The sequence below is a fragment of the Calidris pugnax genome, unplaced genomic scaffold, assembly GCF_001431845.1.
Source record: "Calidris pugnax isolate Ruff unplaced genomic scaffold, ASM143184v1 scaffold212, whole genome shotgun sequence".
NCBI classification, from domain to species: domain Eukaryota; kingdom Metazoa; phylum Chordata; class Aves; order Charadriiformes; family Scolopacidae; genus Calidris; species Calidris pugnax.
Genome location: NW_015091012.1, coordinates 989,343 through 1,004,494, shown reverse-complemented (window position 1 = coordinate 1,004,494; position 15,152 = coordinate 989,343). Strand labels below are relative to the sequence as shown.

The following is a 15,152-nucleotide window of genomic DNA, read 5'->3' as shown; positions in this document are numbered from 1 at the left end:
CAGAGTTCCTGGGGCAGCTTAAATGAGCACTGATTAATGTTTGTGGGGAAGCTTAAATGAGCGCTGATTAATGTTTCTGGAGCGTTGCAGACCCACAACTCGGCTCCCCAACTGCCTGTCTCTCTCTCCCCCCTAAGCTAAACCCCCACCGAGTAGGCTGAGGCCACCTTTTTGGGGAGTTTAAGGCAGGGGGGGTGGCTGAGACCCCCGACCCCTCGGTCCCCGTCCCCCCTCCCGGCCCCTACCTGGGGGGGCGGCGGCGCGGCCCGGGCGGCGGCCTCTTCCCCCGCAGCGCCCCCTGCCGGCCGCGGGGCGGCGGCGCAGAAGCCCGCCTGGCTAAAGAGAATGGACGTTATCTCCTCTTCTAGGCTCTAAACGAGTCAGGAAAAGGGAAAGGAAAGAATTAAAAAGAGCAGCCAGCTACGAAGGAAAGGTTTGGAGAGAGAGACAAGGTGAGAAAGAGGCGGATCGGAGAAGGCAGGAGGACACCGGACGGGACACAGAGCTGCTGTCATTGAGACACACGGTCGCGCTCCGATACGGCACCACACACATCACGGGGTAAAAATCACCAACACCAACATCTCCACGCATTTTCCAAACACAACAGCAATTCTCTATTTACTACTGGGATTTTTCCCATTTAAACATCCATTTTTAACACTTTCTATCGCCTAATTGGCTCAGAGTTTCAGGGCAGTCAGACAGTTTGCTTGGAATCATAAAATCATAGAATCATAGAATTGTTTAGGTTGGAAAAGACCTTAAAGATCATCCAATAACTTTGCTGTCTTTTTTCAGTTATCTTTAATACAGTTTTGAATAGGAGCATGAAGGAAATCTTGCTTCTAAATCTGTAACTATTAGGCCTTTAAGTTCCTTTTGATTAACTTCAAGCTTATACAAAATTTTGGCATTTATAAAGGTGAGACTGGAGCTACCCCATCACTAGTGGATGCTGGTTTTATAAATGAAGAGATGTTCTGATATGACTATATTCAGATAGGATATCTCAAGTACTTTTTGGTCACTTATTTTCACTCTTCTTTTGCACTTGCTTACATGTTGGATGGTTGATAGCTGAGCTGAGAAAAAAATCTTAAATCAGTTGGTGGCATGGATTCCGCTAATTAGCAAAAGTCAATTTAGCTTTTTTCAACATCTGAACATCTCAGTTAGTTATGGACCAGCTGTTGCTTTGTCCATGAACTCAAGATATAGCTGCGGTCATCTTTTCCCTCATAAAGAAAACAGATTAATAATTAGAATCATAGAATCATAGAATGGTTAGAGTTGGAAAAGACCTTAAAGATCATCCAGTTCCAACCCCCTGCCCTGGGCAGGGACACCTCCCACCAGACCAGGTTGCTCCAAGCCCCATCCAGCCTGGCCTTGAACCCCTCCAGGGATGGGGCAGCCACAGCTTCTCTGGGCAACCTGTTCCAGTGAACAATCCATACCCACAATGCTGAAATGAGATATCCTTCATAATATATGGGTTTTTTTTATATATATATATGTTTTTCAAATGCTTAAGTAACCAAAGGAAATTAATTTCTATTAAAGACTCTCTTATCCAAAAGTCTTTCCCATTCTACTGGGAGAAGCTGTTTTATTCAAACACACATAAAAGAATACGTTGCTTTAAAGCATAAATGAGGTTCATAGTCTGGTCTATTTTCTGTTGGGCTATAAATCTGTGTGGTAAAACAAACCTGCACAGTAAAACAAACTTTTAACATTCACGTGGGTACAGAAGCCTCTGAAAAGGCCTGAAGTCTTTATTCCAGTTTTCCTTCCAGGAGCTCTTGTATAAAGTTAGAAGTAAAAGCAGTTAAAATAAAAAGTGAAGAAAGTCACAAATAGCTAAGAGGGACATAACACACATTTTGACAACATTCAAGAAGATTCATTTCCACATGGACTCTCCGTAGAATCCGAAGAGACAGAAGCTGCGCAGACACTACACCACACGCATACAGCATGCAAAGAACAGAAAAGGGAGAGAAAAAGAACCCCTATATTTTTTTTCCCTGCAGTAAAATATTTCAAAGGTGGCACAGAACATTTAATGCACCCCTAAATATCCATCGGGGCGATGTGTCCCTCACCCCCACTTCCCTGCACCCAATAAATGCTCATGATTCTCCTTCTACCAAACTCTGGCACCATGTTTTTCAAACACTAAAAGCCATAAAAAAACCAAAAGGTGGTGAAAATAAAAAAATATCTTTATGTGGTTAGACTGTCTGCATCTCTCTCTCTCCCCACAGAGGTATATAATTAAAGACAGGCACCTACCACCCATCTCTCTGTATTTTACCACTTTCAAATTTTGGGGTCTTCCAATCTTTTAGAAGGAAAATCCAAATCACACAATTTGTTTGATAATGTAACCCCTGTTCCCTGAGGAGGCATTTACTAAAAATGATTATATGTATAGATAGAATTGGCACTTTGCATCAAATTACTGTAGTTAAAATAACGTATCAACCTGCGAAGATGCTAAAATTCCTGGTAAATTCCTTCTGGCACAGAGTCACACACACTAACATGAGATATTGTTTACAGGCAGCAGGGGGTGGGAGGAATGGATTAAAAAAAATAAATATTGCAGGTGTGCAGAACATAACAGCATTTCACATTTTCATTTGTGACATACACATCAAAGTGTCACCGTTTCTGTTGTAATTAAGTCACAGATGCTGTGCATTTGTGGGAGTGAGGTCATACACACACACAGTGGCACAAATGGGATGGACCCAAAATAACACTTCTCATACGCAGAAAAAGGACTTATTTGCAAGTATTTTCGCTGGAGCAAAAGAAGGAAGAAAAGAAAGAATATTAACAGCAGCATCCTGCTTTGTTCTCCTCTCTTCTGCAACTACCCTAAAAAACAGGCAAGGAAACACCCAGCCCAGGAACAGGACTGAGCAACCTGTCAGTCTAAATAATACCAGCAAGTTTATAAATTGGGGGTAACAAAACACTCGAGCCCAAAATTCTCTACATCCATCAGTAAATAATCTGGGATGGAAATACACTTTTTCCCAGAACCTTGTATTTCTGCAGGTTACTGAAATAGGACTGACAGCATCACGTTAACTGACTTTTGTCCCAGGTCCTACGGGGTGGAAAATAGTCCAAAAGTGATGTAAAAAAAAGCCACCTCACAATTGCTACCCATCATCACTGTCACACTGGCAGCAGAACCACTGGTTATACAGTGTTTTTCACTGTAAACCAGCTTAAGGGGGGGGAAAACCTCTCTCTTTTTTGAGGTAGGGAAGTGTGGAAGTTCTCAGAACCAGGCTGCTTCTACAGAATTATTAATTGGAGTAATTAATTACGTAGTGCACATCCAAAGCAAAAGTTCTTGTGTGAAGTCTCAAACAACTGCAGACAATTATTTCATAGAATCATAGAATTGTCTGGGTTGGAAGGGACCTTGAAGATCATCTAGTCCAACCAATTTCCATATAGAATGGAACCACTAGTTTTGCTGTCATCCTAGTCACATAAAATACAGTGATTTTCTGGCGAAAAACTGATTTTCTTTTCAAATAGTAGCCATTTGGAGCTTCCCAGCTAGTTTGGTGGTTAAGGAAAATGTTGCTGGTATTCATGTATGTGCATATATATATATATATATATACACACACACAGATCCTGGTTTACAACTCAACCTTCTCCTTTCAGTACTGGCTTAAAAAAAAAGTTATCTGCATCGGGGAAAAAAAAGAAAAAAGAAAGAAGTGCCCAAGCCAGCCCAGAGCAGACACAGCAAAAAGGCAGGAGGTTTCAGGGCAGCCACCTTATGGGTCTCCTCTGGTTTTGCTCCAGCAATCCATGGCATTGCAGTCCACTGCTTCTCCTTCCCAGGCAGAGCTTTCACTTGGAAAACGTGGTCTCCTTTTCTCTATTTGGTTTTTATTTATAAAACCAGCGTAAATCAACAAGCAATGAGACAGACAGACACAATACATAAACATAAAACCAAACCACCTGAAGTGACAGAACATACTAGATGAGGGGAAAAAAAAAAACCACCCCAGAGATGAAAGAACTTGGAGGGGCCTCAACTTCAATACAAAGAAGTCAACGTAGAAAATACACACAACCACATAACAAAAATTAAGTTACGCTCTTACATGAATGTCTATTTTAACCAAATATATATTTATAGCTAGTAAATAAATCAATGTGTCGTGAACATTTGAAATTTTGACCAACTTTTGTACCTATGCATATATCACTATGCGTAGAAATCTTCAGAAATCTGAGGAGTAATGTCTCAGCAATAAGCATAAATTAACAAAATAGTCATTAAAGAAGTGATCCATGGTGTCAGCAACTGCAGTATCTGTATGCACATACTCACAGCTCAGATTGCCCAAGTATCTTATTGAAATCATGTCTTATTAACCAAAATCATTAGGTAGCATCAAGCAAGCTTAATTGAAAGCTCACCTCTCTGGGGACTGAAGAGAGTATTTAAGAATTTCATGGGATAGGACAACAATACATTTAGGAGGTGGGAACAATGGTGGAAGAAAAGGATAACAACAGAAGATAAACTGATTGCTTTTGAAGACTGGTTTGTTCTTCTACTATATGAAAGAAGCAGCAAATAACTCCTCATAAAACTAAAAGTTTCACAACAGCAAGAGAAATGTATTTGGGCAGTTTTCTTGCCAACAGCCTTCAGGATATTTGTGGAAAAATTGTTTTCCAAACAGCTGTTTTGAGATTCAGTCAGGAAGGAGGTATAAAAAAAAAAGCAGGTAAATTCATTTGACAGACTTTTGGAGATTAAGGTCAGTAAATTTTAAAAACTGCATTAAATATGTCCTGAAGAAGTCAACACTGTCAATTCACTGATCTTAATAAGATCCTTCTGAAACAACACACGGGCTGTGAGCGTGTTTACACTCAAGCTGTCTACGAAGAGTTAAAGAGAGGGAAAAGCTCTACTGTTACTGAAAAGTTACCTCCATCCATCTGTGTAAATCAGAGTGAGATTTAAGCTGTCCTTAACCCACAGGAAAATACTGCCATCACCTCCTTTTTTTTTTTTTTCTAGTGATTCTCATTCAGTTGTTCTTGCAGAATAATAACATTCCACGCATTATTTAAAGTCAGGTCCAATGGTAAGTGGTAAAAAAGTTAAGTATACTTAGTATAAACAAATACTACATGAGCCAAAAGAAGGGTTAACCTAGAGGACAATGTACTGTCTGACAGAGAGGGTTGGAGGGAAAGGCATGCGGAGGAGTGTTGGCAGTGACATACCCCTTGTGTCTGTAGGGACAGAGGTGTGATACGTCGCTTTTCCCACTCGTTTGGGCGAGGTTCGGGTGTGGATTCCATGAAATTGCGCTTGAGCTCACTAATGCTAGCCTGGTGTTTCAGTAAGTCCTCCTGGGTCTTATCCAGGTCCTAGCAACCCGCAACGTAAAACAAAGTAGGGACAAAACACGACAACAAAAAGCAAACTTAAATGAAAACCAAACAAACAAACAAAAAAAAAATACAACAACAATAGAAACCAAACCGAGGAACATGCCTTGTGTCTGAAGAGCTATTCGCCTTTGGAGTGCCTTAAAATAAAAAAAAATTAAGGCTAAAAGGGAACTAATATTTTGTTGGTTTTGTTTTTGTAATGAAGGGTCACTCATGTAATGCTTCTTCCACATTTTAAGGCAAAGGACAAATAATGTTGCACATGGCTATTTAACAGAGGGCTTTTTTCATCCAAAACATCAAACCATTAGCCCTATGAAACAATTTCTAGTAGTTGCTTGCTTTCATCTAAAATATGTAAGCACAGAAGCAAGCATTTTGGGTTACTGCACAACTAAGGTTACTGAAGGCAGTCTAACAGCCCAACCCAAGAAGCAATATAAAAATGTCTTCACTCCAGGGCATATTGATGCGAGCAACTAATACCCGCTTAACTTCAGAGACACTACTCATTGTGCCCATCACGTAGGCTTAAAATTACTGGAAGAATCAGATTTAAAGATTTAAAGCCTAGTATCTGCTAATTCCACATCTAAGAACCTGAGTGCAGACACAGTGCTCGGGTAGGGATGGTTTTGTCCACCAAAATGCCAAGGAGATGCTTTCTCTAAGTGGCAGCTACAGAGGGGACACCACAGCATGAACATCAAATTAGATTTTGTGATGGCCCTTTGAGGCCAAGCTGTAGCACCTTGGATCAAATAACAAGCAGCTTGGTTTTGTCCCAGATGCAGGTGCAGACATAAGGACCACCATCTATGCAGAAAGATAACTGTTCTGCTAAGCAGGCAAAAATCTGTTTAATTATCTTGGAAATTCATTATCCTTTAAATACAATCATAGAATTGTCTGGGTTGGAAGGGACCTTTCAGATCATCGAGTCCGACCATCAACCTGATTGTGACAAAAACCATCACTAACCCATGTCTCTAAGCACTATGTCAACCTGTCTTTTCAATACCTCCAGGGATGGTGCCTCAACCCCTGCCCTGGGCAGCCCATCCCAAGGCTTCATAACCCTTTCTGTGTCAAAATTGTTCCTAATCTCCAATCTGAACCTCCCCTGGTGCAACTTGAGGCCATTTCCTCTTGTCCCATCACCTGCTCCTTAGGAGAAGACACTGATCCCCCTGGCTACACCCTCCTTTCAGGGAGGTGGCTTTGGTGGGAAGAGCAGACTTCACTCTGCTTTCAGAATCTGTCCTCCCTTCCAGCATGTCAGGACTTGAGAAAAGCCTCTGCAGGTGATGCACGCTCTATCACAAGAATATTTTTTCAGTATTCTGTGGTGAAGTTCAAGTTTTAAGCCTCAGATCCATTTTTAATACAGAATTAAAAGAATAAAGATGAAAATGGCATAATGTCAACATAGATGTAATTACTAATGAAGTTTTATCAAAACAATGTGATCAGATATTTTAGGTAATTTAGGGAAAACATGTGGGTTTTGTCCAAAGATTTTATATACTCTGTAACAGAACATTGGGAAATGTAACATTTTGGTTCAGATTTTTATAGTCAGTGCTCCCAACGCAAAGACATCCCCGTCTTCAGTCATGAAAAATCCAAACTCAATACAAACTCATTAGTTTCTCATTTCCTTTCACTGAAGCGTGTTCAGCCCCAGTAAGAGTTTGGTGCTGTGCATCTATTTCCTAATTCTGCCAATATTCCTACGTGCACTTTCAACACAAAGAACCCTTCCCCTTCTGGCAGCTCGGGAGGTTCCTGTTGTCACAGGACCAACGCTCTGCTTTTAATCTGGGACGAACAAATGAGGCAGTAAAAATGTCCCCCTAAATATATATTTTCAGAGTGAAGTAAAACCTTATGCCCAAGGCATTCTGTGACCCAGCTGAAGCTCGTAACAATCACATCATCATTTCAAAACCTGGTTTGGCTTGACACAAGGCACGTTTCTTGGACTTGAATAAAGCAGAGTTACGCAACGCACACTTTCAGTGCTTTAGTAAAGTTACACACAAGCAAAGTTTCAATAGTGATCAAAAGCTGCAAGAAGCCAAAAGACATATTAGTTGGGTTACTGCGGTCCGTACACATCCTTATCACTGAACAAAACCAATGATTTCTGAAAAGACAGGTTTTGTGACAAAGGGAATTATTTATAGCCCCATCTGGATGAATGAAATACATTAAAGACAGCAGAGTAGGGTTTTGTAAAATGTCTTCAGTTACTGGTTTATGTTATTAACCACAAGTTAAATGTCATTAATTATAACTACATTCTGCTAAATAATCCAGATTAACAGACCATATGGAAATTCTTGTAATAAAAATCTCTACTTCAGTGAAAAAGCACTACACACTAACACTGTTCAAATCTCTTGTTGCTCATCTTCAATGAAAACCAACCTTTTGGAAGCAAGAATTACTTCCATTTGAAAATTGAAATGAATAAAAAAAGAGGCAAAGATTTCAGAAGTGCATCTAATAATTCCCCTTAAAAATCCCATCCTCACATACATTTCTCAAAGCTCCTAAAATCAAAGAGCATCAGAAGCAGAATTAGTTTTTCTGTATTTCTATCACTGCTTGTGCCTTACTCTTTATTCAGTAAATATATTTGATAAAGACTGATTAAACTGGTGAAAACTAGAAACCCTACTCAACAGAAGATCCAGACGTTGAGGAACAATGTATTAAAATCCCATTTAGGATCATGAATTGCACCTGTGTGTTTGCTTTATCTAAATAGGGCTATTATTCCCAGTTGCCACCTTGAGAACATCCAGCAAAAATACACAAAACGTACATTCAACATTCAAGCTGAGGGGTTGTTTTCTTTCTGGATTTTTTTGGTGGTTGGTTGTTTTGTTGTTTTGGGGGCTTTTTTTTATTTAAACTCAGAAACTAGAATGCTAACATGCAACATTTCCAAGCTGCTTTTCCCCCATGCACTTCATGCACTGTGTCCGTAACAGCCTGCGAGTGGCCTCCCATCCCATGCAGCCTGGCAGCCCGGGAGAAGGAAAAGTGCTTCTTATATATTATATACAAACCTCCAACATTAAATTGCTATGTCTGACATAAATATTTTCCCCGTCTACTCTCAAGGAATTGCTCTGTGAAATTAAGCCACACACAAAAAGAAAAAAGGGAAAAAAAAAAAACAAGAAAAAAAAAAAGAACGTAAAATGTACCGGCAAATAAATAAAAAGTTAAATAAAGGAAATAAAATAATAAGATGAAAAGGCACTATTCAAATTAAATCCACAGAAAATTTAGGGTGCAAACAAGGCAGGCAGCTACAGTCAGACGTAATTGTAAATAAAAAAACAACCGTGCACCTTCTGCTCTTCTTCCTCCTCTTCAGATTCCACCTACGTGAGCACGCGGCAAATTATCAAGAAAAGGAACTGTTAAAATACACTTAGATTTACACCGAGGCTTCAGCTCTTTGTAAATGCTGCAAAACGTGCTGGATTTACAGACCTTCACTCTTTCGGCCCCAGATGTTGGTGAAATTATTAAGCGACTTTGGTCTTCCTTCACCTACATTGTTGTAGAATGGCTGAAGTAATATTTGGCATAAGTGGCATGAAAAATGGAATTTGCAGGCTACGTCCCTTCCTTGCTGTACTTTTCCGTGTTTTTGCCAGATGGATATTTAAGAATGAGTCAAGACAAAAAAAAATATGATATGTGTAATTTCTATGGTAAGCGCCTTAAACTCTGCAACAAGTTGATGGGAAAATGGAAATCTAATGCATGAGCTCTTTTGGTGAGATGGTCTAGGAGTCACGTTGAACACCTAAATACCGTATTTACAAAGTGTCCTAATTATTTTCAGAACATTGCTGGCTTGGGATGAGCTATTTGCACCTCCATCCTTCAGTTTAGATGAATAATTTCTTCCTCAAACTGGAATGCACTCTGTTGGGAATGAGGGCTAATCTTCATATTCTACCTAAGAATAATTCTGAATGTTTTAAGGAACAGCATTCTTTAAAAAGCAAAGCACTTCCTAGGCTTTCCCCAGGAATCAACTGCTCATCACAGGAAAAGATGCATTGAGAAGTCAAAGCCGCACAAGTAAATAAATTTGAAGAAAAATCTACTTATTGCATGTACTGTGGCATTTTGGATTCTGCGTAAACGCACACATAATATGGTTCATAATCCCATTTTTAGTTGTCTCGTTTATCTGGGGTTGTTTTCTGCAAATTAACGTTACAAATAATGGATTGAATTAGGCTACAGAGAAATTGAGGAAGTCTTTAAGTCACATCCTTCATTATTTTAAACTTAGATTAGCAGTTTTAGTGATATCACGTTGTATTTAGCATGTTTTTAATAGATAGGTTGTATTGATTGAATCAGTTTAACAAACTTTGTTAAATATAACAAGCCTTCCTCCTTTTTTTTCTGTAATATTAGGAATATTCCTTTGAAGAGCAAAATAAAGCACCTTTTTCTGGTCGTATTGCTGCAACGTGCACAGCAGATAGAAAGAAAGGAGGCATTTTGTCAATGACTCCAGATGATCAGAGCAACGTATTGGTGTGACTGAGCTTCTGGACAGCAGTTTTAAATGCCTATTTCAAAGGATGTTCAGACTCCAGTGATTAAAGTCTGACACAACCTGCAATCCCAGCTAATGAACAAAATCCCTCTCCACCTTAACTGCTGCTAGAGATTAATAAAAGCACTTAAAAAAAAAAATAAAAAGCGCCTTGGACAGGACTCAACTTTGCACACACCCTTGCAGAGCAGAAACATCTGAAATCGGGAATAACAAAAAAGCTGATTTTAAAGCATTCCTGATTTTCTGAATTCAGTTTTTTAGGAATTTCACTTTTCAGATCTAAACAGAACTTTGGAGAGGTGTGTTCCAACCAACGCACACACAGGAGACGTGTGTTTTAACACAAACTCTTAGTGCGAGTAGCACAACTTGCAAGTAGTACCATGTGATAATATATCTATTATTGCACAGCACTTTCAGCATCCAGATTTATGTGCCCGTAAACGTTTTGAACTACAAAGCAACCCTACCTGCAGCTCAGTATCTGTGGAATCTGATGAAATTATGCACACTGTAGGAATTCTGACAAAGAAAACAGTTATCCATTGACTAAAATCCTGCAGTGGCACTTTTTCCACAAATAAGAAAAGTTAAAAAGATACAGATATACAAACGTGTGTGTGCATTTATACATACAGAGGCATGTACATAGATGTATCCCTATACTAGGAAGTGTGCAAAACTGAGCAAGCATAAAAGCTATGTGCAAGTGTCAATATTTAAGCACGAAAATTACACACCTCCTCTTCCTCTGCTTTGTCATTCGGGTCATTGTCATTAGAGGCACTAAAGGAAGTCACCTTAGGCTCCAGGTAGCAGAGGGACAGAGCGAGAGGAAGGGAAAATGTGAGTGAAAAAGGAATAGACTGGAAAGCTGAGAGAAGCAGCACGAAGATAAGGAGAAAAGAGGGGATGAAGGAAGGAGAGGTAATAGGAATATAGTGCTGAAGGCCAGGTGGGAGGAAAGAGATGCAGACATCAGGAAGGCTGGGAAAAGTAAGATAACCATCCTCATCCAGCAGCGAACGGAAACTCAAAGAAAAGCATCTGATCAAGCTGAAGGAGACACACAACTCAGTGCTTGGGTAGTCATTTTTTACAGTATGGATTTTTCCCTCCACAGCAGGGGAGCCTCGACTAGCTAAGGGTCTCACAGATTCCAAGGGATTATTTGCTGAAGCTATTTCATTTTTATTATCGTCCGGTGTTTCTTTGATGGAATTGCACTCTGAGATGTCTGGGATGGTAAGGAGGGGCTCCCCAAAGGGATCCTCCTCCGAAATATCCGAAAGCACGTCTATCTCGGGGAGAGGTGACAGGTTTGGGAGATGGGGTGACACAGCATGGGTGGGTTGTGACGATGGGTGCACGTGAGTGAGCTCAAGAAAAAAATTCTGTGCACGGTGGAAAATGAAAGCACGACAAAATGCAAGTTTGAAGGCACGAGAGAAGGGGGAAAAAAAAGAAATTGTTAGTTAGTGAAAATTTTTACTTAGAAGCAGCGATAGCTCTACTAACGCAATAGAAATGCCAAATAAAAAAAGAAATCCCCGTGTGTTTTACCAGCAGCCAACTTGTTTACTTCTGTGGATTATGAAAGGAACCCATTACTATTGTTTTGTTCTCAGGCTGTAAAGAACTGGGCCCTTTTGAACCATAATAGTCAGTGACAAGAGACAGAAGCAGAGAGACATTCAAAAGCTCTGGCAGAAAGGTCAGGGGACAGTGCAGTAGAGGGAAGACAAGCTGGCACTTTGATTCTTGGGTTTATAACCATTTCCTCTAAGGCTTAAAGAGAGCCAGAAAGGAAAAGAAATATCTGTGCTAGAGGGGAAAGCAAGCTGTTCACAGAGTTGGCATGTGTAACAAAAACCTTACTCAACAGCCTCCTGGAACAACTCCCCAAAATACTGCTTTTTTGCTTCTGTTGATTAAAATATCAAAATATACTGGCCACCTTGAAAACAAGGGAGCATCACCATTTTAACCATTCTCACCATTCAAAATGTAGGAATTTATTTTACCATTTTTCTCCCATAAAGAATCTCTCTGTGTGCCTTTTTCCTAGGGCAATCCAAAATTATTTCAACTTGCCAGGAAAACATAACTGTTGGTATTTGTTCCCTTCCTACACTCGAATGCAGTGGAAAGATGTGACCAGCACAGAGGAACTCAGCAACTCCCCTAGGAATCAAATGAGTAGCTAACTTGCAAAAATGTTGGAAAACAAAATTACTCTTTAAAATGGAAAGAAAGTTCTGGAGAACTGCCAGAAAAAGAAATAATCTCCAAGAGAGACGAGTAGCAGATTTTAGCTGACACTTCGGGAGGAAATTTTTTACATCAAATCACACAAGATCTAAATTTAATTTTTTGACCTATTCCCCCAGCAGCTCAAACAAACAAGTAAATGATTGTTTGCAACAGGAACAGACCAAAGTACTCAACTTTTCAGAGAAATCTATGCCTCAGTCAACACACAAGTTTTTAGAGGATGAAATAATTCTGCAGTGGCTACTGAAACAATACTGTTGTCGGTAATTAAACACAGTCATAATATACCCAACTCTGCAGAACGTACACAACTATGAATATACTAACAATGGGTTTTTTTTACGTCTAAACAAACTAAGGCAATGAATAAAACATTATTTACTCTTTGAAATATGTTTCGAAAGCTCATGCGAGCTTACCAAGAATTCAAATTAAGTTTGTAGCAATAAAAGAAACCCTCTGTCAGTGCCATTCAGAAGTTTGTATTCTCTTTTGCTTACATACAGTTAAGTTAAACCTACAGCAAGTATATTAATTTTCCTTTAATATTATAAAACCATGTTCTGTACGATGCTTAGAAGTGACAGGCATTAAATAACCACACGTGGACACCACATGAACAAATAGCTTTGGTGTGAAATTAGCCATACCTTTCCATCCTGAGGCAATTCCAGCTGTGGAGTTTTGAGTGGGCTTCCATCTTCTTCTCTACCACCTTCTTTTAACTTGGCCTGACCAGCAGCTTCAATGTCAAGGATTTTATCTCCAGCAGCAGGGAAGTCCCGTAACAGACTCTGGTCTGCGATACCCATGGGAGCTATTAAAGAACAAAAGAATTTTGGTTAATTGGGGTAAGCTGGAACATTCTGAGTTTAAGGCTTGTTAACAAAACAACTTCATGGTGATGTGTGCTCAATGGATTTACGTCCAGCTGGTGGCCGGTCACAAGTGGTGTGCCTCAAGGCTCAGTGTTGGGACCATTTCTATTTAACGTCTTTATTGATGATCTCGATAAGGACATAAGGTGTAACATCAGCAAGTTTGCAGATGACACCAAGTTAAGCAGGAGTGTTGACTCCCAGGAGGATAGGGAAGCCTTGCAAGAGGATCTAGATAGATTGGATGACTGGGCCAATGCCAATGGAATGAGTTTCAACAAGGGCAAGTGCAAGGTCCTGCACTTGGGCCACAATAACCCCCTGCAGCACTACAGGCTGGGGGAAGTGTGGCTGGAGCTGCCTGGAGGAAAGAGACCTGGGGGTTCTAGTTGACAAACGGCTGAATATGAGCCGGCGTGTGCCCAGGGGGGCAAGAAAGCCAATGGCATCCTGGCTTGTATCAAAAATAGTGTGACCAGCAGAAGTAGGGAGGTGATTGTGCCCCTGTACTCAGCACTGGGGAGGCCACACCTCGAGTGTTGTGTCCAGTTTTGGGCACCTCAATCCAAGAGAGATCTGGAGGTGCTGGAGCGAGTGCAGAGGAGGGCAACGAAGCTGGTGAGGGGGCTGGAAAACAAATCGTATGAGGAGCGGCTGAGGGAGTTGGGGCTGTTTAGTGTGAGGAAGAGGAGGCTGAGGGGAGACCTCATCACTCTCTACAACTTCTTGAAAGGACACTGTAGAGAGGTTGGGGCTGGTCTCTTCTCACAGGTAATTAGTGCCAGAACGAGAGGGAATGGCTTCAAGCTCCAACAGGGTGGGTTTAGATTGAACATTAGGAAAGAATTTTTCACCGAAAGAGTGGTCGGGCATTGGAACAGGCTGCCCAGGGAGGGGGTGGAGTCACCATCCCTGGATGTGTTTAAGGGCCGTTTAGATGCAGTGCTGAGGGACATGGTGTAGGGGAGGACTTTGTAGAGTAGGGTAGATGGTTGGACCCTTGATGATCCCAAGGGTCTCTTCCAACCTCAATGATTCTATGATTCTATGATGTCAGCAACGAGCAATACAGGTTCGTTACTGAGGAATACAGTATTTTTCAGCTTCTTGGCTGCATAAAAAATCTATGATTGCACTGATATAACCATCTGGTCATCCGTAACATCAACATTTTTGAATACCTGCCATATGGAAGTGACAACACATACTGCAATCGTTACACTGCAGAAATAAGTCCAATTTCCTACCTCCATCAAGGCTCCTGGAAACCCGTTTGCTCGAGGTGCGCTCGAAGTAGGGAGCGGGTCTGTCGATGAGGCTGCTGGCCTGGCGCGTCTGCGCCTGCGTACGCCCGCTGTAGCGGAACTTGGAGCCCAAGATTAGAAACTTTGCTTTCGGAGGCTGCTCTGGTGATAAGAGTCTAAGAAGTAAACATGAGGAGAGTCAGTCAAAAAGGCTTTATTTTATGTATTTAATGCGATACTTCAAAGCTAGTTACTGTGTTTCGGCTTTAGTTCACCGAGCAGGATTTGTGCATTCCAAGAAAGGGTTCTACCAGGAGCTCTGAGAAGAACTTCTAAAACAATGCCTGTTGGTTATTATTTATTATTAGTTATTTATTATTAGTTATTATTATTTATTATTATCATTTATTATTATTATTATTATTTATTAGTTTTTATTTATTATTATTAACTGAAGCCATGCCGATAACCATCGCATTTTCCACAGCATGACTAAGCATCTGGGATCCTTCTCTTTTGGTCCTATCTCGGTTAAATGTTTTTTTTTCTAGAAAGCTGAGGCTGTTATAGCTGTTATAACACCTCTCAGATCTTTAAGAATATTACTCATTGTAGAAATTATATATCCTGCTTCCACTGCCTTTCCCATATTCCGAGGTACCAATATGGCAGCTGCCATTCCTC

At 40.5% G+C, this 15,152-nt stretch overlaps 1 protein-coding gene across 2 annotated transcripts in view; it reads right to left on the bottom strand.

Moving 5' to 3' along the window:
• Positions 1 to 21: 21 nt before the first annotated feature.
• LOC106895973 (band 4.1-like protein 2) overlaps positions 22 to 15,152 on the bottom strand; it is a 96,647-nt gene continuing 81,516 nt past the window's right edge. The window contains exons 11-15 of one of the 2 annotated variants that reach the window (XM_014955654.1): positions 14,472 to 14,644; positions 12,997 to 13,163; positions 8,835 to 8,867; positions 5,296 to 5,442; positions 22 to 371 (exon numbers count right to left, since the gene is read on the bottom strand). In XM_014955654.1, coding sequence (XP_014811140.1) covers positions 138 to 371; positions 5,296 to 5,442; positions 8,835 to 8,867; positions 12,997 to 13,163; positions 14,472 to 14,644 — 754 coding nt within the window. In that variant the 3' untranslated portion in view covers positions 22 to 137. Of the gene's footprint in view, positions 372 to 3,710; positions 3,923 to 5,295; positions 5,443 to 8,546; positions 8,610 to 8,834; positions 8,868 to 12,996; positions 13,164 to 14,471; positions 14,645 to 15,152 lie in introns of those variants that run through there. The other variant, XM_014955655.1, reaches the window with a different exon arrangement.